The sequence below is a fragment of the Gadus chalcogrammus genome, chromosome 7 (assembly GCF_026213295.1).
Source record: "Gadus chalcogrammus isolate NIFS_2021 chromosome 7, NIFS_Gcha_1.0, whole genome shotgun sequence".
NCBI lineage: Eukaryota > Metazoa > Chordata > Actinopteri > Gadiformes > Gadidae > Gadus > Gadus chalcogrammus.
In genome coordinates, this window is record NC_079418.1 from 17,649,133 (window position 1) to 17,664,254 (window position 15,122).

A 15,122-nucleotide genomic window follows, 5' to 3' on the forward strand; every position below is an offset into this window, starting at 1 on the left:
AGAGAGAGAGAGAGAGAGAGAGAGAGAGCGAGAGAGCGAAAGAGAGAGAGCGAGAGGTTTCCAGCCGGTCAACAGAAAGCATCTGTACCCAATTTGCCTCCAACCCTCCGTTTGATTATAACTTCTCCTTGGGTAGTCGTGCGCTGGGCGCAGGCTAAAGGACCCGGAACCGGAGGCCCGCATGGCTCGGCTGCAGCTAAGCCGCTCCGCGTACTGTATTTATAGAAACCGGCTCTCGCTCCTCACGGGATGCCCCCTTCACTGAGCTATGAGTTCAGCTGCCTCTCAACTTGGACCCCTTCATAATGAAGGCACACGCAGCTGTAACCTGAAACCTTCATGGTTATTTTCATTATCCGATTAAATAGACGTATGCAAACTTAATGCAACGTAGAGGCTTGTTATTGGCACTAGAGGGCGACCTAGCCCCGGTGGAAGGGAAACATCAGGAGCATCTTAGTAGCAGGGTTCACAAGTGAAGAAGGTTAACGCCATTTCTCTGCTTAAGATCGCAAGAAAGCCCCCGAATCCCTTCCCGTACCCTAGATCATTTGAATCCCTGCGGTCTAAAGAAGTGGGTGAATCTCATATTTAATGACTTTTAAACTGGATCCACATCCACCCGGTTCAGCTGGGTTTGGAGTTGGCGGGCGGCCATGTTGGTTATCAGGTTTCTCTGCCAGATCACACAGTGTTGACGGAGGTAGAGAGAGCGGGGACAGATGTGAACCGTGGGAGGCCTTTGTGGCGGTTTTGCATCTTTTCTAAGTCTCTTCCCAGAAATGACGGAAAAAAAAAACCTGCACTTTATATGCTATTTTCTGCATTTGCTTTGATGTGCAGACCCAGATCAAATAATTAACTAGCAGCAAATGATGTTTTTTTTTTTGTTTTCAAATCAATATGCTGTTTGAGATGTGGTCTTTACATGGTGACAGTCCTGGCGGAGAACATAATAAATGTCTCTCCAGTAATATAAAAACATCTAAATCAAAAACAAATAAAAATTATTTGTTTAAAGTGTTTGCTTGAGGGTAAACACATTGAGCTTACAGTCGTTTAAGGGGCATGGAACATTTACCATCCCTCAAAAGAAAAGGAACATATTTACGGCTGTTCTCTTATATTGTCCATCACTGTACTATGCTCAATCTCGTCCTATGCAACACAATGTTTATATAAAACACACAAATTACCACCAAACACGCCTCTCAGATTTCTGGTGTCCACATGCGTGACTGTTTGTTTGTTATTGTGTCTGATTATCGTCTCTTCGTTTACACAATGGAAAAAGAAAAATCATTCATATTTTAGACAACCACACACAAACTCACATACAGACACAGACACAGACACAGACACAGACAGACACACACACACACACACACACACACACACACACACACACACACACACACACACACACACACACACACACACACACACACACACACACACACACACACACACACACACACACTCACGCACTCGAACACACACACAGGTTTGAGATTGGAGTCTGGTTCCGAACAACAGAGATCTACTTTTTGAACAGACACTGAAAACCCAGGGATTGTTTTACAGAGTGAAAGCCTGGTGTGAGGTAATCGGTGTGGGTGTGTGTCTGTGCTCCTGACTGTGTGTGTGTGTTTATGGATGCGTTTGGATGCAACACACAACATGGAGCATGGAGCTAGCAGCAGGATCCCGGGGGCCTCTCTGTGCTGTGCAGCAGCAGAGTGTGCAGAGTGCAGACAGTAGCTCCTGGACTTGGCCTCCTCTGCTATAGAAGCACACCAAATAGGCCGGCATGTGCCTCACAGCTGTCACACTGAGGCCGTCACGAAGGCTTCAACTCCAAGGGTTTGTTCCGAAGCCAGACCAACAACAGCATATTGTGCAAGAAGCATGTTTAGGATATTAAAACAAAAACATTGACGACAACAAAAAAACTGGCCAGCGACAAAGATGACAACATCGGCCGTTCTTCCAGTTTGAATGCGCAGGAAGCAGGGGAGGGAAGGGGGAGAGGGGAGGAGAGATAGCGTGAAAGCCTTGTGGAGCCGCGGCCCAACCCTGGTTGGGCCGGGGGGGGGGGGGGGGGGGGGGGGATACGATTCCCGGATCGGGAATAACGGTTCCTGGGCCGGGCCGGGGGGGTACGGTACCTGGGCTGGGAGGGGGTTACGGTACCTGGGGTAGGAAGAGGAGGCTGACAGGCTGCTGGAGTAGGTCTGCCTGAAGCCACAGGAAGGCAGGCCGGGGTAGACCGGCTGGCCCTGCCTGCCACCGCACAGCCGAGAGGGAGGAAAGAGGGAGGAGTGGGGGAGGAGGGTGAGGTCGGTGGGAGGCAGGGGATGGAAGGGGTACACAGCCACGGTTGGTACATTTATGTCACTTCGGGGTCCTGGGTCCCTTTTTGTGCCACTTGTTTCCCTTCTGCCGCTGACACTTAGAACCCAACAAATGTCTGACCAAATCTGTGCATGCTTGTTTTCAACAGATTGAGAGCAAAGTCTATGTGACACACAGACTACCGTCGCATATGATTTAGGTTAACTTTCAACCAAATGGTCTTGGGAGTCATGGAGATTGGTCAGTGATGTGTAGGAAGTCCTGACTGATATGTGTGTTGGCCGCCAGGGATGGTTACCCCACACACGTCAGACATCATCGTAAACAACTATTGTTCCCTTAAATCGTTCATTTTTCTCTACACAAAGCTCTGAAACTGCCACCTTCCCTACAGAGACTCACTCACACACACACACACACACACACACACACACACACACACACACACACACACACACACACACACACACACACACACACACACACACACACACACACACACACACACACACACACACACACACACAGGGTAGTGTGTGATAGGGTGTGCAAACAGAGGTCTTTGATAAGTAGAAGACATCTGCTTGATCACCACACTCACAGCTGCTTCTGATTATTTTACGCTGACATGCATGGACATGGACACACACACACACACACACACACACACACACACACACACACACACACACACACACACACACACACACACACACACACACACACACACACACACACACACACACACACAGACACACACACACACACAAACACACGCACACACACTATTTTACTTTAATTCACCTGACCCTGCTAAACAAATCACTTGCGCAACAGCTCAACACGTCAACAACAATACACAATTCAATTTAATTTCAATTCAGCAGATTTTAGCATGGAAAATGTTCATTGATATTGCAAAGATGCTAAAGTAAGGAAAACTTAGAGACAACTAAAGCTTAAATGATGATAACGTAGAGAAACCTAGAGAAATCTAAAGATGAAGTAAGGACAACATAGAGAAACCTAGAGACCTCTGACACTTAAGTTAGGAAAACATAGAGAACACTAGAGACATCTAACACTTAAGTTAGGACAACATAGAGAAACCTAGAGACATCTAACACTTAAGTTAGGACAACATAGAGAAACCTAGAGACATCTAACACTTAAGTTAGGACAACATAGAGAAACCTAGAGACATCTAACACTTAAGTTAGGACAACATAGAGAAACCAAGAGAAATCTAAATCTAAAGTAAGGACAACAGAGAAACCTTAAAGACATCTAAACGTTATATCCCCCCATCTCCCAGAGACCCCTTCTTCCCCTCCAGCCAGCTGCGACGGTGGGCAGGATCTCGGGGACCATGGGGTCCTCTCTGTAGGACCCCATTCATGTGTTAATCCCCATAGCCCAGCAGTGGAACATCCAGACGCGGGGAGGCTACCAAACCCTCCCCATACCGTCACTCATGCTTTTATGCCTGGATGTGTATACATATCGTTTTTCTATTCCAAGAGTTCATCTCTTAATAAACTTGCCCTGAATTTCCCTGCCACGTGTTGGGAATGTAGAAGATGTGAACGTGTCAATCCCTGACAGCAGGGCGATACAAATCAATTAAAACGGGACGGCTTCTTCTGATGCCAGGCTCATCATCGTATTCCAGCCAACGTGTGACTATCAATCTGTCACTTGATGGTTACAGATGTTGTTTTTTTGCAGCTAGTTTCCCCTGGCCACTGGCCTGTCCAGTGATACACAGCTTGCCGAGGGGGGAATGGTTCAGGCTTATCTGATGTTGAAGACCTCAGTGGCAGGCTAATTATGTGGTCGTAAAGATAATGTCTGAAGGCCTTCCCCCCTGTTTGTATTCCTCTGCTTTTCATGAAAGGGGAGGGTGTGTTTCATCATCTGCACTCCAATTATAGAGCCGCACGGTAGACTGTAGGTAGTCACCACGCAGACACTCATCGCTCGATAACCTTCACCGAGTCCTCCTCTCATTCTCTACATCCTTCAAAGCTAGCCAACACCGAACGGTACGAACCAACACAGCAATAATGCTAAACCAAGAAACAACCAAACGCATTGTTCAGCCAACCAACCAGCCTTCAGGCCGCGACAGCATGGTTTGGATCAAATATTGTGATCCGTTCCGATTTGGTTTTCGATCTTTGTTCTTTAACTTGGATATTGCAATGCAAAACACACCAAGTCTTCCAACCAAACAACTAAACATCTTACAAACCAGCCAACCAACTAACCACAACCGATCCACCCAGCAGCGGCTTACATACCCACAGGAGGCGGTCGGGACGTAAGCCGGGGAAGAACAGCTTTTGCCTGAACAATGGACACCACAGATTGACATTTGACTGTTCATTTGCTGCTCTCCATCCTCTCCCTCTTCCACCAGATATAGATAAACCACAAGCAGGGGCGAGGCAGATAATCTGGGCTGAAGGAGATTAGTAGTTAATAAAGAGAGAATAAAGAGCCATAGGGGGAGCGATTCTGCTTGGAACATGATGAAAAACGCTCTGGACCGTCTTAACGCACAACAACGGAACATCAGTGCAGCCCAGTGTCCGATAATGGGAACACTGGTACACGCGTGGAACGCACGGTTGTGTACAAACGTGTGCGTTCAGTGAGAGAGACTCTCTATTTCACATACACAGGAGTTCGGGTCTGCAATCACACACACAGGCGCGAGCAAACACACACACACACACACACACACACACACACACACACACACACACACACACACACACACACACACACACACACACACACACACACACACACACACACACACACACACACACACACACATGAACTCTCCCACTCTAAATCTCATCATGAAATATCATGCAAGTCCTTAACTGTTAAAATAATGTATTTGTTCGTCGGTGAAACAAATCCTAGTGTTGCACATAATGCATTGTGATCGGTACTGCTAGTTCCTAAAGGGCGGTCATGGTGCCACAGACCTTTACAGCCAGCTCTCAGTCCCCTAGTGAAGTATTGTGTGTAGAGAAACAGAGAACCCAAGTGTTTAACTTAAGCAGCCCTTGCTGTCCAGCTTATAATTTCATTGTTTGGCTGCCATTGGGAATGTCTGGAAGAGGCTCATTGAATACAGATGTGGCCAAAGGGGATGAAGGTTGTACATAAATGTCTCAGTAAAAACCCATCCATATCCATATCTCTAGGTTACCTTACAGGACTTCGCAGTAACCCTTGAAATGAATTGCTAGGTGGAAGCACAAAGTTGTTTTGTTCACAAAAATAACAATATCTTCTCCTTCTTTAATTTCAAATAATATAAAATAATTTGATAAGGAGTCATACAAATAAGAACCCTGTTTAATAGTGATCTACGGTGCAAAGAGCATCGATTCAGGACATTCCCAATAGAAGAATCATTTGGCTTTTTGACAAGTGATGCCTAAATTTCCAAGAAAGTTGCACATATTATTATAGCCTAATGTTTGCATAGTAAAACCTGGTTCATTCAAAGTCTGTTTTCTTAAGCCACTCTTTAATCTGTTTTGGTAGGATTTAAAGTAATTGTAATTCCCTATTCAAATGTATTTCAATATTGGTCTGTCCAGTTCTGTCTGCGCATTAGGTGCTGAAGTGTGGTTGAAATATCATGGGGTCACATGGCAAAGATGTCAACGTTACACATCGATAATGGACACAAGACCAACCACTTACCTGTTCCATGGGAACAGGTAGTGTTGTGAGCAACCCTGACCACATTCTTTGCTGAAATGTTAGATGATCATGATTAGATAACTGGCCTAGGTCAACTTGTGTGTGTGTGTGTGTGTGTGTGTGTGTGTGTGTGTGTGTGTGTGTGTGTGTGTGTGTGTGTGTGTGTGTGTGTGTGTGTGTGTGTGTGTGTGTGTGTGTGTGTGTGTGTGTGTGTGTGTGTGTGTGTGAGTGTGTGAGTGTGTGTGTGTGTGTGAGACTCACCAGCCCATCGATGGGGAGATTTGACCAACGCTGCCTGGGGGGAGAGAGTAGAAGCCTGAGAGATCCTGAGACTGAGGCCTGTGAACACCTGGAACACAAAAATGCAAATACATAAAGGGTTAGTTTACAACCAAAAGTATCTCTCTCTAGCTCTTTCTCTCTCTACATTCCATTTTGTGTTTTGGCTTAGTTTTAATTTGGCTGTGTCCGTGTGTCTCCAATCACTGAGCGCTGTTGGCCCCTGAGAGTTCTGGTTCTGGTGACCACTTAATACACTATGTCGAATCACCACCACATTTACCATTCGTCTGCGACATGAGGGGCCTTCTTCCCACACACACAAATGTGAAAAGGTTTAGTTTTGAATTGCTTGGAATATACATCATATATGTATTATAAATAACAGAACCTCTCCCCCTCCCTCTCTCTCCTTCTCTCTATCTCTCTCCCTCTCTCCCTCTCTCCCTCTCTCCTTCTCTCCCTCGCCCTTCAAAGGAAGTCATTTGTCAGCAGGCAGCACCTACCACTTAGCGAGGCCCCGGTCCCTAACCTGTCTTTGCTGCAGAAGAATGCTGCAGATGACTGTAATTTGGCCGCTGGCTCCAGGGGCCTCTCTGAAGTAGGGGCACTGCCTGCCGTAAATCTAGCATGGGTGGGTAGGGGGTGGAGGAATGCTACTGAGTCGGTTGACCTGATCGCGGCCCTCCTTGTTTCTCGCCCCGCCCGCCCGCCGTCGTGGCCGTGACGACGTTATGTCTGTGCTCCGTCTCAAACCCAGCTCATCCTCAGCATCCCGTCACTCCCTCTGTCTCCTTTGTCTCCTCCTCCTTTTATTGTCCGCTCCTAATCCAGTCTTTTCCTCCCCACTGTACCTTCCTCCCCCGGTCTTCCTCCTCATCAACTCATTAAATCAGTTTTACTATAATTGCTACAGCCTGTTTTCTCTTTTTCTTCAAACTAACTGACTAGCTAACTTACTCACTCACTACCTTACTAACTACCCAACTCAAGAACTCCCTACCTACCTACCTAGAAGTATTTTTTTTTTAAATGCCATTGAAGTGTGATTACTGGAAGGCTCTTGTCTCCTTCCCTGAAGTGATAACAATGTGTCTGGTGTGCGGCGCAAAGAAATTACGGGGGAACATTTCTGTGATCATAATAGCTCAAATCTAATACCGATGTCAAAGTCATTACCAACAGTTTCTAAGTGATACATCTTATGAAAAGAGCGTTTGAGTCAAACACTGCCCACATTATTATCATAATGTGGGCAGGGTCCCAGCCACTAAAAAAATATCTGTGTGAGAGTGATAGTGTTTAACAAGTCATTGAACCAGAAAGAGACCGAAAGTGAGAGCAATGTCAACTACAGTAACAGAAGAGAATCGTCCACGAACTATGGAATAGTTAGATAAAATACAAGAAGTTTATTATAAGATAAAAACATATCCTAACATGCATGCATCTTAATGTATAAAGAAATTGGTAAAATATTATATAAAATGATGGGTTAGGGTTAGAACATACTGTATAACATAAAACCTTTAATTTCAGCAAATTAAATATTTTTAAGTAAGTAAAATGAAGTCTTGCATTGACTTGACTTATTTGAAAGAGTAAATGTATTATTGGCCATGAGGGCTGTCAAAGTAATGCTATGCATGCCCGCCGGGAATTAAGGCTGTTTTGTTTTGGTTGACTGATTGACGTGGTGATGACTCAGATCAGAACTGGGTGAGAAACCCCACAAACATCTATCACACAATTTGGTGAAATTGGTTTTGGTAAACATTCTTCTTGGGAATAAACACTAAATAATACAATAAAATACATTCATGGTACCTATTGGGGGAAAACAATGAGTTAGGATGGGTCAATTCTATGCAAAGATTGATATTTCACAAGCTGCCTAGATAAGGAAACCTTCACAGCAAGGTCCGGGCTAGTTTCAGAGTGTTGAATGACGCAAGCAGGTCTCGATGTGACACGCGACAGCCTTTTTTTGCCATCATATCTACCTCCATCTCTTCTCTGAGAAGAGAAGAGAAGAGATGAGATCTCTTCTTTAGTGTCATGTCCGCCGGTATTACATTGAATCATGTCTATTGCCACGTCATTGCTACGTCAGTGCTACGGTCAACCACTACATTTTTTTCTTTTAAATTCTTTAGGATTACATTATTTGCAGTGCAATTTTTGTTATTAGATTTGATTCCAACATAAAACTACAAAGTAAAACAGTAAAATCTTCAATTCAGAATTGGCTTCAAACTGACACATCTGAGAACCCCTTTAATCCTTACACTTACTCATTTAGCAGACGCTTTTATCAAAACCGACTTACAATACATGGCAGGACACTAAATGCACTTAACATTTATATAAGTATTGGGCAGACGTGATCACTAAGCACATACAAATCCAGGTGTAAATGTAGCCAAGAGGCCTTAGTGACCAGATCCGTCAAACCACATCAGGAGGGGGGACCAATGAAAAACAAGTGTCTCTTCCCAATACGCATAAACTGTTCTCTCTAGGAGCAGGATGTGAACGTGTCTCCCTGTTTGGGTTTCGCTCGTCATCGTCAGCATCCATTTACTGTGTGGGTAATATGGTACCATCTAAATCCATGACTCTGCAAGAACAATCTCATCTATCATTCTGGACACCATTCTAATGCCAGGTGTAGATAAAACTCTGCTTTTGAGTTTAAGCAATATCCCATTGATTGTGATTAGTGGAAATGCATGTGAATGCCAGGTGGCTAGGATAGAGATAGGTGTCCACAGAGGGGCTTGTAAAGAGGTAAGGGCTGCCGAGGTGAAGTCAGGTGTTAGTTAAAGCATGAGGTCGTGGCTGAAGAGAGGCGCCAGAGGATGACGCGGTTGCTATTGAGATAATATTTTGGATCTTAGTTCTAGAGGGGTCCCCAAAACCCTTCCGCAGGCAAAATTGCCAGTTTTGTAGTCATTTTGCCTCCCTGATTACTTCCTTTGTAAAAGTAGTGAGGAAAACATTGTTCATCCTGGTTATATGATCCGATGAAATGGTCTATGCCTTCCTAATGTGATTTGTTTAGAATGCAGCGTGAATGGATCTGGAATGTATTCACACTGCATTTGATTCTGTGTGGTTGTGATCAGATCACCCAAAACACTGATAAATCCCTACTCGACTCGACTCAGCTCGCATTTTTTGCGTTTCCACCGCGAAAACATGGTATCTGGTACCTGAAGTGGCTGCTTTTTCTAGTACCGCCTCGCTCTAGGTTCCAAGCGGCTGAGCCGATGCTAAAAGGTGACGTCGGCAGACGGCCGGCCACTGATTGGCCAGAGAGTGTGACGAAGTCACGAGAGCGACATGGCAACCATGCTGGTAACAGCCATAGCAGCGCCGCAGCCAACATATTCCACTTCTTCAACTTCTTCAACATGCCAGCTAATAATAGTAATGTTATCGATGTCCTCCATTGTTGTTATGTGGGTTCTGTCCATGTGTGGGTTGCGTAGGTGTTGTTTGCGTCGCGTACAAAAATACGTCACGGCCCTTTCGCGCAGCCGACCCCGCCCACGTCCAGGAGGTACTATTTGCGGTGGAAAACGACCCGTGCTGCTACCGTGTCGAGTCGTGTCGAGTCGAGTCGAGTCGAGTGGAGCTACATGTGCGGTGGAAAAGCGGCATAAAACTCTAAGAACAACCCAAGTATTCTACTTAAGGGCACATTAGATAGTATGAGAGAATGATGCTCTACCTGGGACCTAAGCTGGGGTATGATGTCAGTGATCAACCAATCAATGAAACACAACAATGACATCGTAGATGAGGTCACTATCAGTAATAATGGACTTGAGAGTGATAGGACTTACGTAAGGCTGTTGTGTGCGTGTGTGTGTGTGTGTGTGTGTGTGTGTGTGTTTGTGTGTGTGTGTGTGTTTCTGTGTGTGTGTAACAATGTGTCATCTCTGACAGCACTGATTCATTATGTTGTAAGAAAGGTTGCATGCTACAACCAGGTGTTTCTAGCGCCGTGTGTCTCTATGTGATTGCACGTGTGTGTATGTGATTGCACGTGTGTGTGTATGTGTGTGTGTGCGTGCATGTGTGTGTGTGTGTGTGTATGTGTGTGCGTGTGTGCGTGCGTGTGTGTGTATGTGTGTGTGTGGTTGTGTGAAGGGTGTTCTGGTGGACCGGTCTGTCATTAGGGGCTGAGTCACCATACTTCTATCAGCTACACACGGTCTAGACAGGCCATGGGGAATTCCAGGGAGGGTTGGAGTCGGTCCCGGTGACTCCAAAAAACACCTTCTTCTAACCTGCATCCCTTCACACTTTCAGCCCCTCATATCTTAATAACGACATCTCTCCCTGGCTCTTTGACCAGGTCAGAGGTCCGAGTTGCACTGTCCACCTTCTCTACAACGTGTGCGTGCGTGGTTGCATGCATGTATGCACGTGTGTGTGTGACTGTGTGTCTGGGTGTGTGTGTGTGTGTGTATGTATGTATGCATTTATGTATGTATACATGTGTACATGTGTTTCTACGTGTGTGTGTGCGTGCGTACGTGTGTACCTGTGTGTGTGTATATGTACATGTGTGTGTGTGTGGGTACATGTGTGTGTTTGTGCGTGAGTGTGTGTCTGCTTGCATGTGTGCATGTCTGTGTGTACACGTGTGTGTGTGTGTGTGTGTGTGTGTGTGTGTGTGTGTGTGTGTGTGTGTGTGTGTGTGTGTGTGTGTGTGTGTGTGTGTGTGTGTGTGTGTGTGTACCTGTCTTCTGGCTCATGTCTGTGGGCAGGTGGGGCGGGCTGGGGCTGAAGTGCTCGTTGGGGCCGTAGGGCAGCAGGGAGGACAGCGGGTGCATGCCATGGGACTGCTGCACCACCGACACCTTGTTGGACTGGGGAGGAGACACACAGTCAGTCTCAGCTCAACACACAACTCAACACAAACTCAACACAAACCCTCGCTAATCTGTATTGTGGTCCAAAAAAACGAAAACCGGGAATACCAGTCCCTATCTCTAGACCAAAACACCGAGCACGCTGTCATCACCAGTCACACTGTTGTCAAACGGTGGATGATGTTTATACGAAGATACTGGCCTAGTCAGCTCTCAAGCTTTTTCTTTTGGAAGAAGAAAGTCATAAGCGAAAAAATAAGGAGAAAAGTTGGACGCACTAAGTGGGTGAAGCTGTGGATACAACTGCGAGCAGGCCAAGGAGCTTATCCGAATTTAGTTTATCGTTTTATCGTTTTATATTTAATTTTATTTAACATTTATAGTTAATGTTTATCTGGTATGTTTACCGTCCTCACTTCCCGGCTTCACTGATTCGCTATTCAAGCTGCTAGCCCTCCACCAATCAGAATGGTAAAAGACTGAACGACTCTAATGGCCGATGCTGAATCGGCTGATAAGAACGCCGACGTGGCCGATTTCACCGTACACACCAAAGAGACTGATGTCCCCGACCTCTCAAGTCTCACCGACGCCGATTTTCGGCCCGGTGTGTCGCCGCTTTTCGTGTCAGGAGTGAATTAAGAATAGCAAAAATGCATCTTAATGCAAGTTTTATATTTCACCTACTTTTTTCTAGCCTAAATTAAAATATATTTATACATTTATTTATTTCCATTTATTAATTATTTTTTTATTGTTACTATTTAACTATCTTACTTCAAATGAGCAGGACAGAGTGAGAAATGACACCTCACTCCAGAGAGTGCACTTTTATAATGTGAATGGCAGATAGGAGGGAGAGAGAGAGAGAGAGAAAGAATGTGAAAGGGATGCAGGGATAGAGAGACAGTCAGAGGTTGAGGTAGAGAGAGAGAGAGAGAGAGAGAGAAAAGGGGGATTAAGAGAGAGCGAGAGAGAAAGCGAGAGGTGCGGAGAAAGAGTAAGAGCGAGAGAGTAAGAGAGGGTAAGAGGGGGAGAGAGAGTGGGGGAGAGAGAGAGAAAGCGAGAGAGAGAGAGAGAGAGAGAGAGAGAGAGAGAGAGAGAGAGAGAGAGAGAGAGAGAGAGAGAGAGAGAGAGAGAGAGAGAGAGCTTGAAGCCCATTTGATCGATAGATCTTTGATGATCAAGGGAGGCAGAGCGGGGAGTTTGTTTGCTTTCATGTTTCTGTTTACAAATGGCTTTTCTGTTTACATGGCCTTTCAATAAAGTTATGCGGAATCTAGTGGGTTGCTAACGCTCCCAGGATGCGGCTGACAGACGATACGACGGCGGGTTTACGAGGGCAGGCGGAAGCTGACCCAGTAGTTTACACACAGCCCCCCAAAGGCTCACTTTATAGGGTTCATACTTCAGCCTGAGTGTGTGTGTGGTAACCACGTGTGTGTATGTGTATGAATACAGCTTTGTGTGAGTGTGTGTTAGTGTGTAAGCTTTTGGTGTGTTTGTGTTTTAGTGTGTGTGTGCACCTGTTTATTTGCATGCGTTAAATAATAAAAAAGTATTTATGAATGTGTGTGCATGGGCTGTTTGTGTGTTAAATGTGTGATTGTTTTGCGTGTATATGTGTGGGCTTTTGTGTGAGTAGTGTTGAAATGAAACTAGATGTCTCTGTCAGTTATTGTTTGGCTGTGTACATTACCATTCTGGAAGTGATTTAGGTGGTAATACCTATGAGTTGGTGTGGTTAAAGGGGTTATCGCAAAGAGTTTGACGTGAATAACCGCAAAATGAGGTTACATAATAGAGATAGAGCCTATTTCCCAGTATTGAAAGCCCCTGAATTTGCAGTGTTATTGACGTGTGTTTATTATGAATGTGCATTTATTATGAAGGCATTATGAATGTGTGCTTATTATGAATGTATTATAAATGTTAGGAACTGGGCGTCAGTGGCAACACCCAGAAGAATAACCAGAAGGCCAAAGGTGTCGCCAAAGAGAACGAAATGGAAATCTTGGAGACACCGCCTCAAGGAGTGTGTATTTTGTGTATGTGCGTTTGTTTACATGTCAAAGAGTTTTGCAGATATTTTTTTAATGCAAATGCATTTTTCTGCAGAATGAAGGGCTCCTTTTAAATTGAAGGGACGCTGTGGTGTGTATGTGTGTATGTGTGTGTGTGTGTGTGTGTGTTTGTGTGTGTGTGTTTGTGTGTGTTATATATAGTATTTTCGATCAGGTTTAGCTGGCTGAGCCCCCTGCTGTCATACAAAGTGAATACCTTATCGCTTAAAGGCAGCGCCTCACTTTAAACAAACACACACAAACACACACACACACACATATACATGAACGCACACACTAGAATATAATTTTATTATAATAATATTATATTGCCTGTTTGCTGTTATTTTCTCACTCAAAGACAATGCATCAAACGTTCTATTTTTAGCATCTATTGTATGGATGTGTAGGATCTACAACACACACCCAAACACAGAGGGATGTGTTTGGACTCTTTCACACATGAATGCGCACACACACACACACACACACACACAAACATAGCACACACACACACACACGCTTATCCTAAGACATGCTGGAACTTTATAGCCGCAAAATGGGTCCTTTGCGTTTCCAGCCTTCCTCTGGGTAATTTACCAGCCTTGAAGTGGTTTTCACTGTGCCTTCCACATTCACTCACACACACATATACCACCAGTACGCACACACACACACACACACACACACAAACACACACACACACGCACGCACAGGGAGGCTCACTTTTGAACCTATAATTATTGAACTATATACTGAAAAAAGATATGCCCCATGCCACACACATGCACACGTACTCAAACACAGACACAAAACCACACATATGCACTCACTCACATGCGCGCACTCACACAGACACACACATAAAACACACACTGACACACACGTAAAACACTACCACATGAGTACCTTTCTATGTGTGTTTCAATCGAAACATCTGGATAACATTGGTTTGAGCGTGTGGCAACAGTATCAATGGACTTAAAACGTCACACACGCATGCGTGTGCGCACACAAACACACGCACACATAACCACCATTATCAACCTGCAAATGTATAGGATTAATGCACATGCATCAATGTGTGCATATGGAACGACAGCCCTTGTGACGCACTTTGTTTGCGTTGCCATGCTAACCCTGGAGATGGCCACTGTCAACATCACGGCACCTAGCACCATCGTTTGTTGATTACATCAAAGATCTAATTACTTCAAAGGAGTGATTACTTCAAAAATTCCAATTAGATATCAACGGCCCTTTTTGTTTTACCCTGGGTGGTCAGAGAATCAGCGGGGTTCAAATGGTCCGTAATGCAGCCCGGCCATCTCCCGGCTCTTATCTCACGTCACTTGAAAAGCGCTTTGATTTATCAGCATATTGTTCTCTTTTATCAGCTCCCTGTTTGAACAGGAATCCTCCGCTTTAGTGGCAGAGTTAATGGGGTCCCGGACATCACTTGGTTGTAATGGTGGCCGACCCCCACAGACGCCCACAGACACACACACACTCCACACACTCCAAACACTCAGGACACATACACCCCCCCCCCCACCCCCCCCCTCCCCCCCCCCTCCACACACACACACACACACACACACAAACACACACTGGGACACCTACACACTCCCCCACCCAGACACCCACACACACTCTCACACACACACACACACACACACACACACACACACACACACACACACACACACACACACACACACACACACACACACACACACACACACACACACACACACACACACACACACACACACACACACACACGACACACACAAACACACACACT

The 15,122-nt window shown here is 45.3% G+C and overlaps 1 protein-coding gene across 7 annotated transcripts in view; it reads right to left on the reverse strand.

The window, feature by feature from the left end:
- tcf7 (transcription factor 7) overlaps positions 1–15,122 on the reverse strand; it is a 44,859-nt gene that overhangs the window by 8,351 nt on the left and 21,386 nt on the right. For 4 of the 7 annotated variants that reach the window (XM_056594604.1, XM_056594603.1, XM_056594600.1 and 1 more), the window contains exons 4-6: positions 11,120–11,249; positions 6,349–6,436; positions 2,194–2,283 (exon numbers count right to left, since the gene is read on the reverse strand). In XM_056594604.1, the coding sequence (XP_056450579.1) occupies positions 2,194–2,283; positions 6,349–6,436; positions 11,120–11,249 (308 nt within the window). The remainder of the gene's footprint in view (positions 1–2,193; positions 2,284–6,348; positions 6,437–11,119; positions 11,250–15,122) is intronic. The other 3 variants (XM_056594605.1, XM_056594602.1, XM_056594601.1) reach the window with 1 other exon arrangement.